The sequence below is a fragment of the Mauremys reevesii genome, linkage group 10 (assembly GCF_016161935.1).
Source record: "Mauremys reevesii isolate NIE-2019 linkage group 10, ASM1616193v1, whole genome shotgun sequence".
Lineage (NCBI taxonomy): Eukaryota > Metazoa > Chordata > Testudines > Geoemydidae > Mauremys > Mauremys reevesii.
Window position 1 is genome coordinate 38,080,866 of NC_052632.1, and position 13,619 is coordinate 38,094,484.

The following is a 13,619-nucleotide window of genomic DNA, read 5'->3' on the forward strand; positions in this document are numbered from 1 at the left end:
GTGTTGTGAACTTCAAAGGACTATTTTAAACAAAGTTAAGTGGGGTTCCTAGGAAGTATCTGGGGGGAAGTGTATAGGTCACAGTTCAGTGCAACTGCTCCTGTATTCCTCCTTTATGATCGAGCAAAGGAAATCCACTGTCAGGCTTCCAGATCTCCAGCCACCACATCTCTTGGATGGAGACACACATCTCTCTCCCTCCTGACCGGGGTTTTTCCAGACTGCACAGCTCTCTGCCTACACTTTGAGTTCCCCAGCAAGTCAGACTGCCTACGCTAGCTTGCTTTGCCTTTGCCTCAGAGGCAATAAACAGTGTAATTGCCGATAGGTATAAATTACAAAACAGCGTGTCCTCAGCAAGCACATTTATTCTTAAGGTGAAAGCACTACAGAGAAAACGTATTTAAAAAGTAAAAGAAACTACACATATGCGGCATACTAATCAGCTTACCGGAGATCACCTCAATTCCAACAAGGGCTCTGACACATGGTTGGTCCTTCAAACTCCACCACGGGGGTTTTCTGTGGTCACAAGTTCATATCAACTGTTAGCTCAGAACAAGCACACCCTGAATCTGATTGTCACCACTTTACACAGTTTGGGTCTTTGATCTGCAGAGACCGTAAATACCTAAGTATCCAGACAGTGGTCCCCTCCTCAGGATAAAGCTTCAAAAGGCTGGGTCTCTGTACAGCTGGAAGTGGTCATTTGCATTTACCCATCTGCAGGTATTTTCTAGAACCCCACTTATATTTGTTTGTCTGGCACATTGCTTAAAATATTTCTCTGAAGCTCATAACACTTCCCAAGGTTTACACTGGCCACGTCTCCCTCAGAAAAACTTACATATAATCTCACAATAACACATAAACTTCACATTTTAAATACAATAGACTGTAAACATACTTAAAAGGTTTAACTTAATCCAATCAGGTTTGTCCTGGATTTTGCAGGAAATTGCTATATCTGTCACACTCTGACCTCGATGGAGCATCTGAGCTGGTAAAATGTCAAGAGAAGCAGCAAATGAGATGAGGTGTCTTACCTCCAGAGGCCAGACACGACCACAGGCCAGTGAGAGGTGTGCATCAGGGCCACAAACTGCTCACTCTATGAGTCACACACAACCACAACAGAGAGGCAGCATCCGGAATAACTAGTGCTCCCCACCCTTCCCAAAGTAGGGCTTTTCACTCTCTTTTTAGTTTTTAAGTACATTAAAGAGTCTCGCCTTCTTTTTAAAATGACTTTTTGTATTTAACTCTTCTGGAGCCAGATATAATGCAAGCAGAAGCTATGCAGGCTCCTCTCACACAGCTCTGTCAATGCACCTCAATCCTGACCTGCAACATCCCTTGCCCAGCTCTGCCAATGTATCTTAATCCTGATCTGCAGCATTCCCTGGTATTTCAGTACTGCAAGCCCATACGGCACAGCAGGGCCGGTGCAAGGATATTTTGTGACCTAGGCGAAACTTCCACCTTGCGCCCCCCCTCCCCCCAATAAATCACATAGATTATACATTTAAATCAACACGGGGCTCCCAGCTGCAGAGGTGGCTGGGAGCCCCCAGGGCTCACGGGCAAATTAAAGGGCCCGGGGCAGGGACCGCTGCAGAGCTCCAGGCCCTTTAAATCCCCATTGCAGCTCCAGCTGGGATTTAAAGGGCTCGGGGGCTGGGGCCAGGATTTAAAGGGCTCGGAGCTCCTGCGGCTGGGGGGAGCTCCAAGCCCTTTAAATCCCGGCCACGGAAGCCGGTGCAGTCCGGCACGGTGTACTGGCTCTTGCCGGTACGCCGTACCGGACCTTACCGCCTTACTTTCATCTCTGGTGGAGGCTGAGCCGAAACCCTGCTGTCACGCCTGTCGCCGGGCTTGTGCCACGTGAGCACTAAGCAGAGCTCTGCCCAGCCGCCAGCACCCCCACCGGCAATGACAATAATTGCATGGAGCGGCCGCTGCGCTGGGAGAGGGAGTCTGAGCCGCATGTGTCAGTGCATCACTGGCAGCTCAGCCCAGGAACGGTGTAAAAAAAATAAAATAAAATAATAATTTGGGAGCACCGCTTTTTGGCACCCCAGGCAACCGCCCAGTTTGCCTTAATGGTAGCACCGGCCCTGCGGCACACCCAATGCACCTCAATTCTGACCAGCAGCCCCTCTGCTATTCCAGACCTGGGCCCCAACAGAGCTCTGCCAATGCACCGCAATGATCTCTGAAATGACTGGAAAGCTTTCTGTTCATTCCCACTAACATGCCTTTCTATGAAGGAAAGTAACATATGCTTGTGGGTGCAAAAACAGAGGACTGCTCACATGGTGATGAGCAGGTCCTTCTTGTACTCACTCACGGTATGTCTACACTACAAAATTAGGTTGAATTTATAGAAGTCAATTTTTTAGGAAGCAGTTTTATACAGACGATTGTGTGTGTCCCCACTAAGCGCATGAAGTCGGCAGAGTGCGTCCACAGTACCGAGGCTAGCGTCGACTTTTGGAGCACTGCACTGTGGGTAGCAATCCCACAGTTCCCGCAGTCTCCGCCACCCATTGGAATTCTGGGTTGAGCTCCCACTGCCTGATGGGGCAAAAACATTGTCGCGGGTGGTTTTGGGTACATGTCGTCAGTCGTCCAAGCTCCAACAGCTGTGACTGGCTTGCCTCCTCCGGGGTAGAGAAGAGCTCCTGGCTGCATGCATCTCTGACCTCCGAGTCGTCATCCACCTCTAGGTCCCCCCACTCCACATCCGCATCCAAGATTTCCTCCTCCTGGCTCATTCCACTCTCAACTGGCATGCAAGCCATCGAAGTATCCATAATGGACTTCACAGTGGAGGTGAGATTGCCACCGAGTATTGCATCCAGCTCTTTGTAGAACCGGCAGCTCATGGGCACAGCACCGGAGCAGCGGTTTGCCTCCCGCGCCTTGTGGTAGGCATTCCGCAGCTCCTTCATTTTGCCCCTGCACTGCAATGTGTCCCAGTCATGGCCCCTTTCTATCATGCATCGTGAAATCTGTTGTGACAACATTCCTCCTCTATCTTGGTGGGTCCTGCGCTTATTGGCAGATTTGTTTGCCTCAGGAGATTCACCATGTGGGTCAGGGAACAGCCCAGAGACCTTCCCCTCTAGTAGAATCCACAGTCCAGGTCTATTCCTCCTGTGTCTGATCAGGAGTTGGGAGGTTTGGGGGGAACCCGGGCCCGCCCTCTACTCCAGGTTCCAGCCCAGGGCCCTGTGGACTGCAGCTGTCTAGAGTGCCTCCTGGAACAGCTGCACAACAGCTACAACTCCCTGGGCTACTTCCCAATGGCCTCCTCCAAACACCTTCTTTATCCTCACCACAGGACCTTTCTCCTGGTGTCTGATAACGCTTGTACTCCTCAGTCCTCCAGCAATATGCCTTCCCGCTCCTAGTGCCTCTTGATCCCAGCTGCTCGCATGCATGCTACAAACTGAAGTGAGGTCCTTTTTAAACTCAGGTGCCCTGACTAGCCAGCCTATTCTAATTGATTCTAGCAGTTTCTTCTTAATTGACTCCAGGTGTCCTAATTAGCCTGCCTGCCTTAATTGGTTCCAGAAAGTTCCTGCTTGTTCTGGAACTGTTCCTGTTACCTTCCCCAGGGAAAAGGGATCTACTTAATCTGGGACTAATATATCTGCCTTCTAACACTCTCCTGCATCCATCTGGCCTGACCCTGTCACACTGTCCATAAGTATCATAATTCCTACGGCTGGAGCGCAGCTGGGACTGGACAGCCTCCTCTCCCCAAATGCTGATGAGGTCCAGCAGCTCAGCACTGCTCCAAGCAGGGGATCACCTGGTGCGTGGAGCAGGCATGGTCACCTGGAAAGATGCGCTAAGACCACTGCACACATCACAGAGCAAACAGGAAGGGGACTTTCAAAATTCCCAAGGAGTTTAAGGGGTGGGGCAAGGCAGTAGAGCTCAAACTGATGACCAGAGAGGTGAGAACAGGCATTGTGGGACACCCCCCAAAGGCCAATCGCAGTGCTGTAATCGACCAGAGTGTCTACACTGGCACCATGGTGCTGTAGCCCCGGCGCAGAAAGCTGTATGCCTCTCGTTGGGGTAGGTTTTTTTAAGCGCTGCAACTGCGCAGTTTCTGCATGCTAAGTGGCTTGGCAGCATGTACACCTCGGGAGTTACACCACAGAAAGCTGCTTTACTGCGCAGAAACTTGCCAGTGTAGACAAGGCCTTGGTTTAACATCTCCTCTAAAGTACTGTACCTTTGATAAAACAGCCCTCTCCCACAGTGCTGCACTAACTCACTACGGTTATTCTACACCGCAGCTGGGTGCAAGCTTCCCAGCATGGGTAGACAATAGACTCACACTAGCAAGACTTGAGCTAGCATGCTAAGAATAGCTGCGTGGATCTTGCGGCTCTGGCAGAGACTCAGGCTAGACACTCCAGCTCAAACCCACCCAACCCCTAGACTTGAGCTTGGGTGGCTAGCCCAAGCCTCTGCAGGAGCTGCAACATCCACACACTATTATTAGGGTGCCACCTTGAGCCCCACTAGCATGAGTCTGTTTATCCGGGCTGGAAAGCTCACTCCCAGCTGCATTGTAGACACCTCAGAAGAGTCCAGGTCCTGAAATGGGACTTCTGTCCACATTATCTGACTTGACCCTTCCCTAAATCCTTCATTATATGACTTTACCCTTCTCTAGCAGCTTCTATCTGAAGATGTCTCAGAGCACCTTGCAAACGTTAATGAACTAAGGACCTGTCTATACTGGAAAGTTTTGCACCGCTATCACAACAAACACCCAATGTAGACACGGTGCACTGGTGTCAAAAGTGACACGCACCAGTTCAGTTTATGCTAGTGCAAGCCGCCTTTTAGATTGGTGCAAGACACCTACATCACTAAGGTTTGCACCAGTCCAACAACATTGGTATGGCTACACCAGTACAAACAACCTCAGTGTAGACAATTGCCTGTGGGTTATAGGAAAGCATTTTACAGAAGGAGAAACTGAGGCACTGTAATGAGGTGGAGTTTCCTCCCACGGACCCGGAGGGGGAGGAGCCCCTCACTGAGCCCTGGTGGGCGGAACCAGGGCATGCTCACCCCTCCCGCTAGAAGTCAGCGGGAGGGACAGGAAGTATAAAAGGTGGGTCTGGGCACTTAGTTGGGCTGTAGCCACCAGAGGAGCCAGATGCCTCTTGCTTGCTCCCAAGCTGGGAGACTGCTGCAGGCCCCTGGGGAGCTGAGAACTGGCCAGAGCCACATACTGACCAGACCACACCACAGAGGAGTTGTCGGGACTATTGCAGGCCTTCTACCCTGACGATCTGGACAATCCTCTACAGACCCAAGTACACCCCGAGGAGGAGTTAGGAAGTGGCCCAGGGACAGCTAACCCTAGTGCGGTTCGTTGTTGCCGTAGACTCAGTCAGCATGTTGCAGTCAGGATCCCCACTGACCCAGTGGCAGACCCCTCTGCCGCTGTTAGGGCCCTGGGCCAGGATGCAGTGGAGTGGGTGGGCCTACGTTCCCCCTGCCATCCCAGCCCCTGGGGTGGTGGTCTCCTCCTCTCTAGGCTAAGAGGCCAGTGCTTGTCAGGCATCCGCCAGAGCTAGGATGCCCGAACCCCTGAACACAAGCCAAAGCTATAGACTCTCAATGCCCCGCCCTGAGTGAGCCAAACCCGAGCCATTCTTTTTGGGTGACAGATCTGAGGAACTATCCCAAATTGAGGTGTCATTAGAGGAGGTTTTAGAACAAATTGATAAACTAAACAGTAATAAGTCTCCAGGACTTGATGGTATTCACCCAAGAGTTCTGAAGGAACTCAAATGTGAAATTGCAGGACTACTAACTGTCATCTGTAACCTATCATTTAAATCAGCTTCTGTACCAAATGACTGGAGGATAGCTAATGTGACGCCAATTTTTAAAAAGGGCTCCAGAGGTGACTCTGGCAACTACAGGCCAGTAAGCCTCACTTCAGTACCAGGCAAATTGGTTGAAACTATTATAAAGAACAAAATTGTCAGACACAGATGAACATAATTTGTTGGGAAATAGTTAACATGGTTTTTGTAAAGGAAATCATGCCTCACCAATCTATTATAATTCTTTGAGGGGGTCAAAAAGTATGCGGACAAAGGAGATCCAGTGGATATAGTGTATTTAGAATTTCAGAAAGCCTTTGAAAAGGTGCCTCACTAAAGGCTTTTAAGCAAAATAAGCAGTCATGGGATAAGAGGGAAGGTTCTCTCACAGATTGGTAACTGGTTAAAAGATAGGAAACAAAGGGTAGGAATAAATGGTCAGTTTTCAGAATGGAGACAGGTAAATAGTGGTGTCCCCCAGGGTCTGTATTGGGCCCAGTCCTATTTAACATATTCATAAAAGATCTGGAAAAAGGGGCAAACAGTGAGGTGGCAAAATTTGCAAACGATACAAAACTACTCAAGATAGTTAAATTCCAGGCAGACAGCAAAGAGCTACAAAAAGTTCTCACAAAACTGGGTGACTGGGCAACAAAATGATCCACCAGAGTACGCAGCCCCACCCCCCAGAGTGCTGCTTTACCGTGTTATATCTGAATTCGTGTTATATTGGGTTGCGTTATATTGGGGTAGAGGTGTAACAGTTTTAAAACAAACACAAGAAAGTATTTTTTCCACGCAACATACTGTCAACCTCTGGAACTCCTTTCCAGAGGGTGTTATGAAGGCCAATACCATAACGGGGTTCAAAAGGGAGCTAGATAGATTCATGCAAGATCTTAGCTATGGCTATTAGCCAGAATGGGCAGAAATGGTGTCCCTAGCCCCTGTTTGCCAGAAGCTGGGATTGGGTGACAGGGCATGGATCACTTGATGATAACCTGTCTGTTCATTCCCTTTGGGGCACCTGCCATTGGCCACTGTCAGAGGACAGGATACTGGGCTTGATGAACCTTTGGTCTGACCCAGTATGGCCATTCTTGCATTCTTATGACTAAGGGCCTGGCCTCCCTACCTATGTTTTGTTGCTGGCCCTTACCACAGGCCTGAGCTATAGACTTGAGCGATAGACTGTTGTCACCCCATTAATGCCCCACGGTAGGAGACAAACAGACACGTAATGAGGCGGAGTGGCCTCCCACGGACCCGGATGGGGAGGAGCCCCCGCCACTAAACCACTACAGGCACAGAGAGGTAAAGTGACTCACCCAAGGTCACAAGAATGAGTCAGTGGCAGAGCCAGGAATAGAACCCAGATCTCAGTCTCGCAGCCCTGATCATAAGATGATAAAGAATAGGACAGAGCAACTCACTCATGCAGCACAAACTGCTGCCTCCGGCTGCCAAAAATACAATTTGGAACTATTTTTCACCACACAAGCCATCTGTTTTGATTGGCTGGATTTCATGTTATGATCCAGGACCAAGAAGAAAGGCTGTTCAGTGCCATAGTCTCCAATCAGAAATCCTAACTAGTATTAAATTACAAGAGGAAAAAGAATGGGAGGGACCCATCCAAAACAGCAAAATACTAAAGTTGTGAATGAGATAGAACTCTGCAATGAAACTGGGCATAGATGAACTTTTTCTCCTGGTGCCCAGGCATCGGATCTGAGGCTGGGAATCTAGAACTTCTATTACACTCCATATGATGTATAATAAGCCTGGGAAATTCAGTGGTGCTGGAGGTTATTGAGTCATATGCTGAAGGTAGATTTTAAACAGGGCTGGATAATTTTATGACTATTAATAATGTCTGTAGATTTGCAGGCTAAGATAATGATGGGGGTAATCAAGCTGCTGCCCTCTAAGTTGGGCAAGGCATAATGATTGCATAACATCTGCACCCACTGCTCTTCAGTGGTTTCCTACCCACTTCCAGCTGCTATTCAGGGAGATTGGGATAGCTCTTAAGTCCTGAGTGGTCAGAGACCACCTCTTACCCTACACTCCCTCCCTCGTCCATCTGGGTGTCATGTGGTTCTCTGGCATAGTGAGGGCAACCTTTGTTTTAATATTTGGTTTCTAGTGTAGTTGAGACCATGTAATTTGGGAACTGTGCTACAGTCCTAGGTCATCACAAACGAAAAATGTGACAACATACAGATGTTCCCTAACCAAGCCGGAAAATTGCACTGGTCGACCTATAGTGTAGAGGGAGTGTGACCGATAGACCCAGATACAGGAAGTGACCAGTCCTTACCTAGACCCAGCAGTCTTAGAAGCACATGGGATCCAGTGGTTGGGTCTTCTCACAACATACTGGTGTCTGTCCAGAGAGGGGAACTGGGCCAGGTTGTGGCTCTACCCATTAACAATCTTTCCTTTCTTCCACACTTAGTCGTTCCTGTTTATTTAGGCTGTAAGCTCTAGGACAGTGCCTGTCTATTATGTGTTTGTACAGTGCCTACCACAATGAGGCTATGATATTGGTTGAGACCACTTAACACTACTGTAATAATAATAAATACCACCATCACCACCATCCAGAGAGGGCAACATCATATTATTTGCATGTTTTTAATACTCCGTACTTGGATTCAAAGGCTCTGTAAAAGTGAATGAAATCAGTCCATCAGCCTCATGCTGAAAAACTGATCACTTGGAGGGGACCAGGAAGGAATTCTTTGACTACACCAAATCCAGCATCTGCACAACTGACCAAGTGCATTATGGAGGGAGAGGGTTTTGCCTTGCTCTGAAGTATCCACTATTGGCCATTTCTGGAAGACTAGGTCAACTGAATGAACAAACAAATCCTATATAAAAAGTGAAGCTGGCATGGGAATTAGTTGTCCCCAGCAACCATAGAGAATGGATCAGATGGGGTAGAAGAGGGATACTGACCTGCCATTCCTCAGTGTCACTGTAGAGGGTTACAGGAATCTCCTGGGGGTTGTAGAAATGTTTTGCCCTCTCGGTTGTTACCACACGCACTTTCAGCTAACGAGAGAAAAGGAGGAGGAGAGACAAACAATTACCTTTCATAACATAAAAGGCCTGAGCCAGGCAAGGGAAGGAGGACTTGGGTGGCAAAGAGTTTTATATCAAGCCCTCACACCAAAACTTCACCCTACTACTCATATTTGCATAACCACTTCCAGTCACTGCTGAAAGGTCAGGCACCAACAGGTGCAATGCAAGCCAGATACTCATTTCTCTTCTTCACATGAGCAGGCTGGGCCTTAGTCATTTGGTTCCTAGCATATGCAAATAACCAACCAGCAGTTGGGCCAGTGAAGATGACCGAAACAGACAAAAGAGAGGCGTGGTTTAGAAAAGAGGGCTGCCAGGAAAAACAAAGCTCCATACAAGAGCCTTGTCTGATCAAGAGATGTGTATGGAAAGAGGGTGTGAAAGTGCCTGGCTCTGGAAGGCCCTATTAACCAGGGCACCTCATGGCCGTGGACAAGAAGACACCATAAGAAAACTTTTTGTTTCCTAGGGCTATTTCTGTCTGGCAGGATTTTTGTTCATCAGTCTATGTCTAACTACACCTGCTGCATTTGCAATCAAACTGCATGCAAACAGTCTGTCACCCATGCGAAATTATGGGTGTAACTCAATGGTTTTAACTACAAGGAGGCTTTTCTCAAATTCTCTGGCTGTTGTCCTACAACCAGTGAGGATGCACACTTACTACCTATTATGGAGTGTGATGCTGGCATACCAGGTGCCAGCTCATGCCAAGATCCCCATGCCTCAACTGAATACTTACAAATACATGGTTGAAATCAGTCAGGCTCACCTGTGTGTTAGTATTGTTAAAATAAGTACTAGAATAAGAATGCATTTAGTGTTTAGATTTTATGAAATGCTTGTAAGTTGCTGCAAGCATTAATCTCACTTATCATATCTGTATCCCATATCACAAGGTAATATTTGAGTGTTTTCACTGTAACCCTCTGTGTAAATCACCAGATGGGAGAGAGACATTAACTAGTGTAAAGTGATTATCTCCAATAGAAAGTGGCCAACAAGGAAGGCCCATCAACAGCAGATGGACTAGAGTGGAACACTGAAGAGGACAAAACACTTTGTTCTTTACTGATGATGGTCAGTATATGCTACCATTTCCTGCCATTGTGTCCACCAGTGGTGGAAGAATTTGAAGAAAACCTCTGTGTAGGCACATCCATAGTAATATACTTGATTATGGGCTAAGTGTACTCATCATGCTAGCTGCTATACACCTCTGTTGTCACCAAAAGCTGCTGACCATCTCCAACAGCAGCAGTTGAGGCTTGGGAACAGGTTAACCTATCTCCCCAACAGTGACTGTTTTATAGTCTGTTTTATCTTCCTAGCAATGACAATTCTAGGCTCATCTTCCTCCACCCTTGTTACCTAGGATGACCTGGGGCAGTGGAAAATTCCAGCTCCCAAACTTCAGGGTCTTTGATCACTTTTGCTGTTTATTTCAGAATCTAAGGAGGGCTGCTCTACATATAGAAATTTACATGTATATACTATGCAGGTATATTTATACTGATACAGGTGTAGCAGTACATCATACTGGATTGACAGTCTTATTCTGGAATAAAAGTGATTTTTTCCAGTTTAGTTTATGTTGCTTTGAAAGTGGCAATGTCAAAGCATAGTTGGGGCACGTACCTATGAACTGCAATCTAACAAGCAAGCAGCTAGCTGGAGTCAGCCAGCGCTATCTGAGTGCATGTCTTTCAGCTCTTCCTCCTCCAGGCTGGGTTCTGTGGTTGCTTGTTCTTCATAGCAGGGCACTATCCAGTTATTCTGCATCATACTCTGGGACGTTATGCTCTTTCTGCAATGTTTGCTCATTTTCCACAGCTTTCATTTGAAATCACACACATTTCTGGCCCTTTCCAGTGTCAAAATCATTTTCAGAGCAACAACCACAGTTTCCCCATTAACCTCACTTTGCACAAAACTGTTTCCAGCCAAACAGCGGCAGCAAAGGTGCTAACTGCACTATCTGCTACCCTATTTGCCTCAATGAGGTGTTTACCTCAGAGCCTACACAGCCTATTTAAATGCTGATTTTATATATATATATCTTCCGTCTGTATTTTCCACTACATGCATCCAATGAAGTGAGCTGTAGCCCACGAAAGCTTATGCTACAATAAATTTGTTAATCTCTAAGGTGCCACAAGTACTCCTATTCTTTTTGATTTTATACAGTAACTGCATTCTTTAGGCTTGTCTATAAGGTGTGTCAATGTGCACCGGAGGGGTGTAAATTGTAGAGCATTCTAAAATGTTGTGCTGAAACTGACCCATGTAGACCTGGCTGACACACTCTAAGGGCTTGGCTACACTTGAGAGTTACAGCGCCGGTGGTGGCTGTAACTCACTCCCCGTCCACACTGGCAAGGCACATACAGCGCAGTATCTCCCTGGCTACAGCGCTGGTTGTACTCCACCTCGATGAGAGGAATAAAGAGAACAGGGCTGCTCTTGCAGCACTGGGGTGCCAGTGTAAACAGTGATTAATCTTACTACGCTGTAACTGACCTCCAGAACCTTCCCATAATGCTTTTAAGTAAAGATAACATTCTGTTTTGCTGTGATGCCTCTCTTTGTTTTGTTGTGAACTCGGGGCTCCCGGAGCTGCTTATCTAAAAAACAAACACAGCTACTGTTTGCTTGAGCCGAGGCAGGCAGGGGGATCCCTTTGGAATGTCCACAGCTAGTGTTTGCTTGAGGAGAGAAGCAGCCCAGCGGGCGGGAAGGGAGGGGTCCGTTTTGGAGCAGCTGCTTATCTGCTCTGTGAGGAAAAAAATAAAGAAGGCTATTTGCATTTAGTGAATGAGAGAGGGGTGGGAAGGGGTCGGAACTTGCAAGGCAGGGAGCTGACACAGTGTCAGCTCCAAAAATCCACTCTCTCTCTCTCTCCCCCACGCTCCCTGTCACATTCCACCCCACCCCCCTCTTTTGAAAAGCACGTTGCAGCCACTTGAACGCTGGGATAGCTGCCCATAATGCACCATTCCCAACACCGCTGCAAATGCTGCAATGTGGCCACACTGCAGTGCTGGTAGCTGTCAGTGTGGCCACACTGCAGCGCTTTCCCTACACAGCTGTACAAAGACAGCTTTAACTCCCAGCGCTGTACAGCTGCAAGTGTAGCCAAACCCTAAAAGGTACTTAGCATGTGTTGATGTAGTCCCAATGTTAACATGCACTAGGAATCTTCTGGAGCGAGCTAGCATAACTGTGGCCAGAGCTATACTATACACTTTAGCCAGAATACTAATATTGGATGAGATTTTTAATGACATTTCTATATTATTAAAAGCCTTGGCTTAACCATAAAATATTGGGTTCAATGCAGGAATCACTGGGTGCACTTCTCCTTGTTCAGTAACTGGTATAGACTAGACCAGCAAAAGCACTGTTTTGCTGCTATAAGCTGCAACTACACTAAGGCTATGTCTACAACGCACTTTCAGCAGTAAAACTTTTGTCAGTCGGGGTGTGAAAAAAAACAACAAAAAACCCACTCCTGACCGACAAAAATTTTACGGACAAAAAGCATCGGTGTGGACGGCACTTTATCAGCAGGAGACGCTCTCCCAACGACAAAGCTACCGCCCCTCGTTGGAGGTGGTTTTATTTTGTCGGCAGGAGAGCTTTTTTTCCTGGCTAATGAAGAGCGGCTACACTGCACACCTTACAGCGGCACGGCTGTAGCAACACACCTGTCACTCTAAGGTGCACAGTGTAGACATTGCCTTAGAGGGTTTGCTGGTATAGCTATAACTAAACTTTCTAGTGTACACAAAGCCTACACTAATTATTATTAGTATTGCCAATGTAGTTATACCAGTAAAAGCTCTAGTGTATATGCAGTTATACCAATATAAAGGTGCCTTATAGCAATATAGTTTATTTCAGTTCCTGAACCAAAATAAGCTATATAGTGATATAAGAATTTTATAGTGATATAATTGTGTACACAACCAGAGTTTTTTTGCTGCTTTAACTGTACCGGTACAGGTAAGGCAGCAAACCTTTATGGTGTAGACAAGCCCTTCGAAACAAACACATACCTGCAGCCAAGGCACTTTTAAACCACTCTCTTTCTGCCATTTCTTTCACAGATTTTAAGGCCAAAAGGGACCATTCTGATCATCTAGTTTGACCTCCTGTATAGCAGAGGCCAGAGAAGTGCACCCAGTGATTCGTGCATTTAACCCAATATTTATAGTTAAGCTAGGGTGCATCTTTTCAAAAGACATTCAATCATGATTTTAAAACTCCAAGTGATGGAGAATTGTAACACATTCCTGGGTAAGCTGTTCCAATGATTAACTATTCCCACTGTTAAATTATTTTCTGCAGGGATGGGCTCATTGCTTACTCATCCTAAGTGGGACTTTCATGTCCCTCTACCTAAGTTGGAAAGAGATCAGTATTCCCTCCTTTCCATATATCTGTAACAGCCTCTGTTTGCCTTTATAACAGTTGTGTTGCTTGATTTTAGGGGATTAATATTATTATTTATATAAGTTAAAAGGCTTGCCAGTTGATCTGATCAGAAGATATGGTTCTTGTCCCAAAATCAGGCTACACAGAGTCTTGCAAGAACCCCTCAGGATGTATGACAAGGACACTTATGCTGAGAACACAATACAGCCGTAGAAA

General features: G+C 46.9%; 1 protein-coding gene across 24 annotated transcripts in view; it reads right to left on the bottom strand.

Moving 5' to 3' along the window:
- The window catches only part of PPCDC (phosphopantothenoylcysteine decarboxylase), a 48,600-nt gene that overhangs the window by 12,478 nt on the left and 22,503 nt on the right, over positions 1–13,619 (bottom strand). For 22 of the 24 annotated variants that reach the window (XM_039490796.1, XM_039490782.1, XM_039490802.1 and 19 more), the window contains one exon: positions 8,838–8,933. The exons of 1 other annotated variant lie outside the window; for it this stretch is intronic. In XM_039490796.1, the coding sequence (XP_039346730.1) occupies positions 8,838–8,933 (96 nt within the window). Of the gene's footprint in view, positions 1–451; positions 523–8,837; positions 8,934–13,619 lie in introns of those variants that run through there. One more of the 24 variants, XM_039490804.1, reaches the window with a different exon arrangement.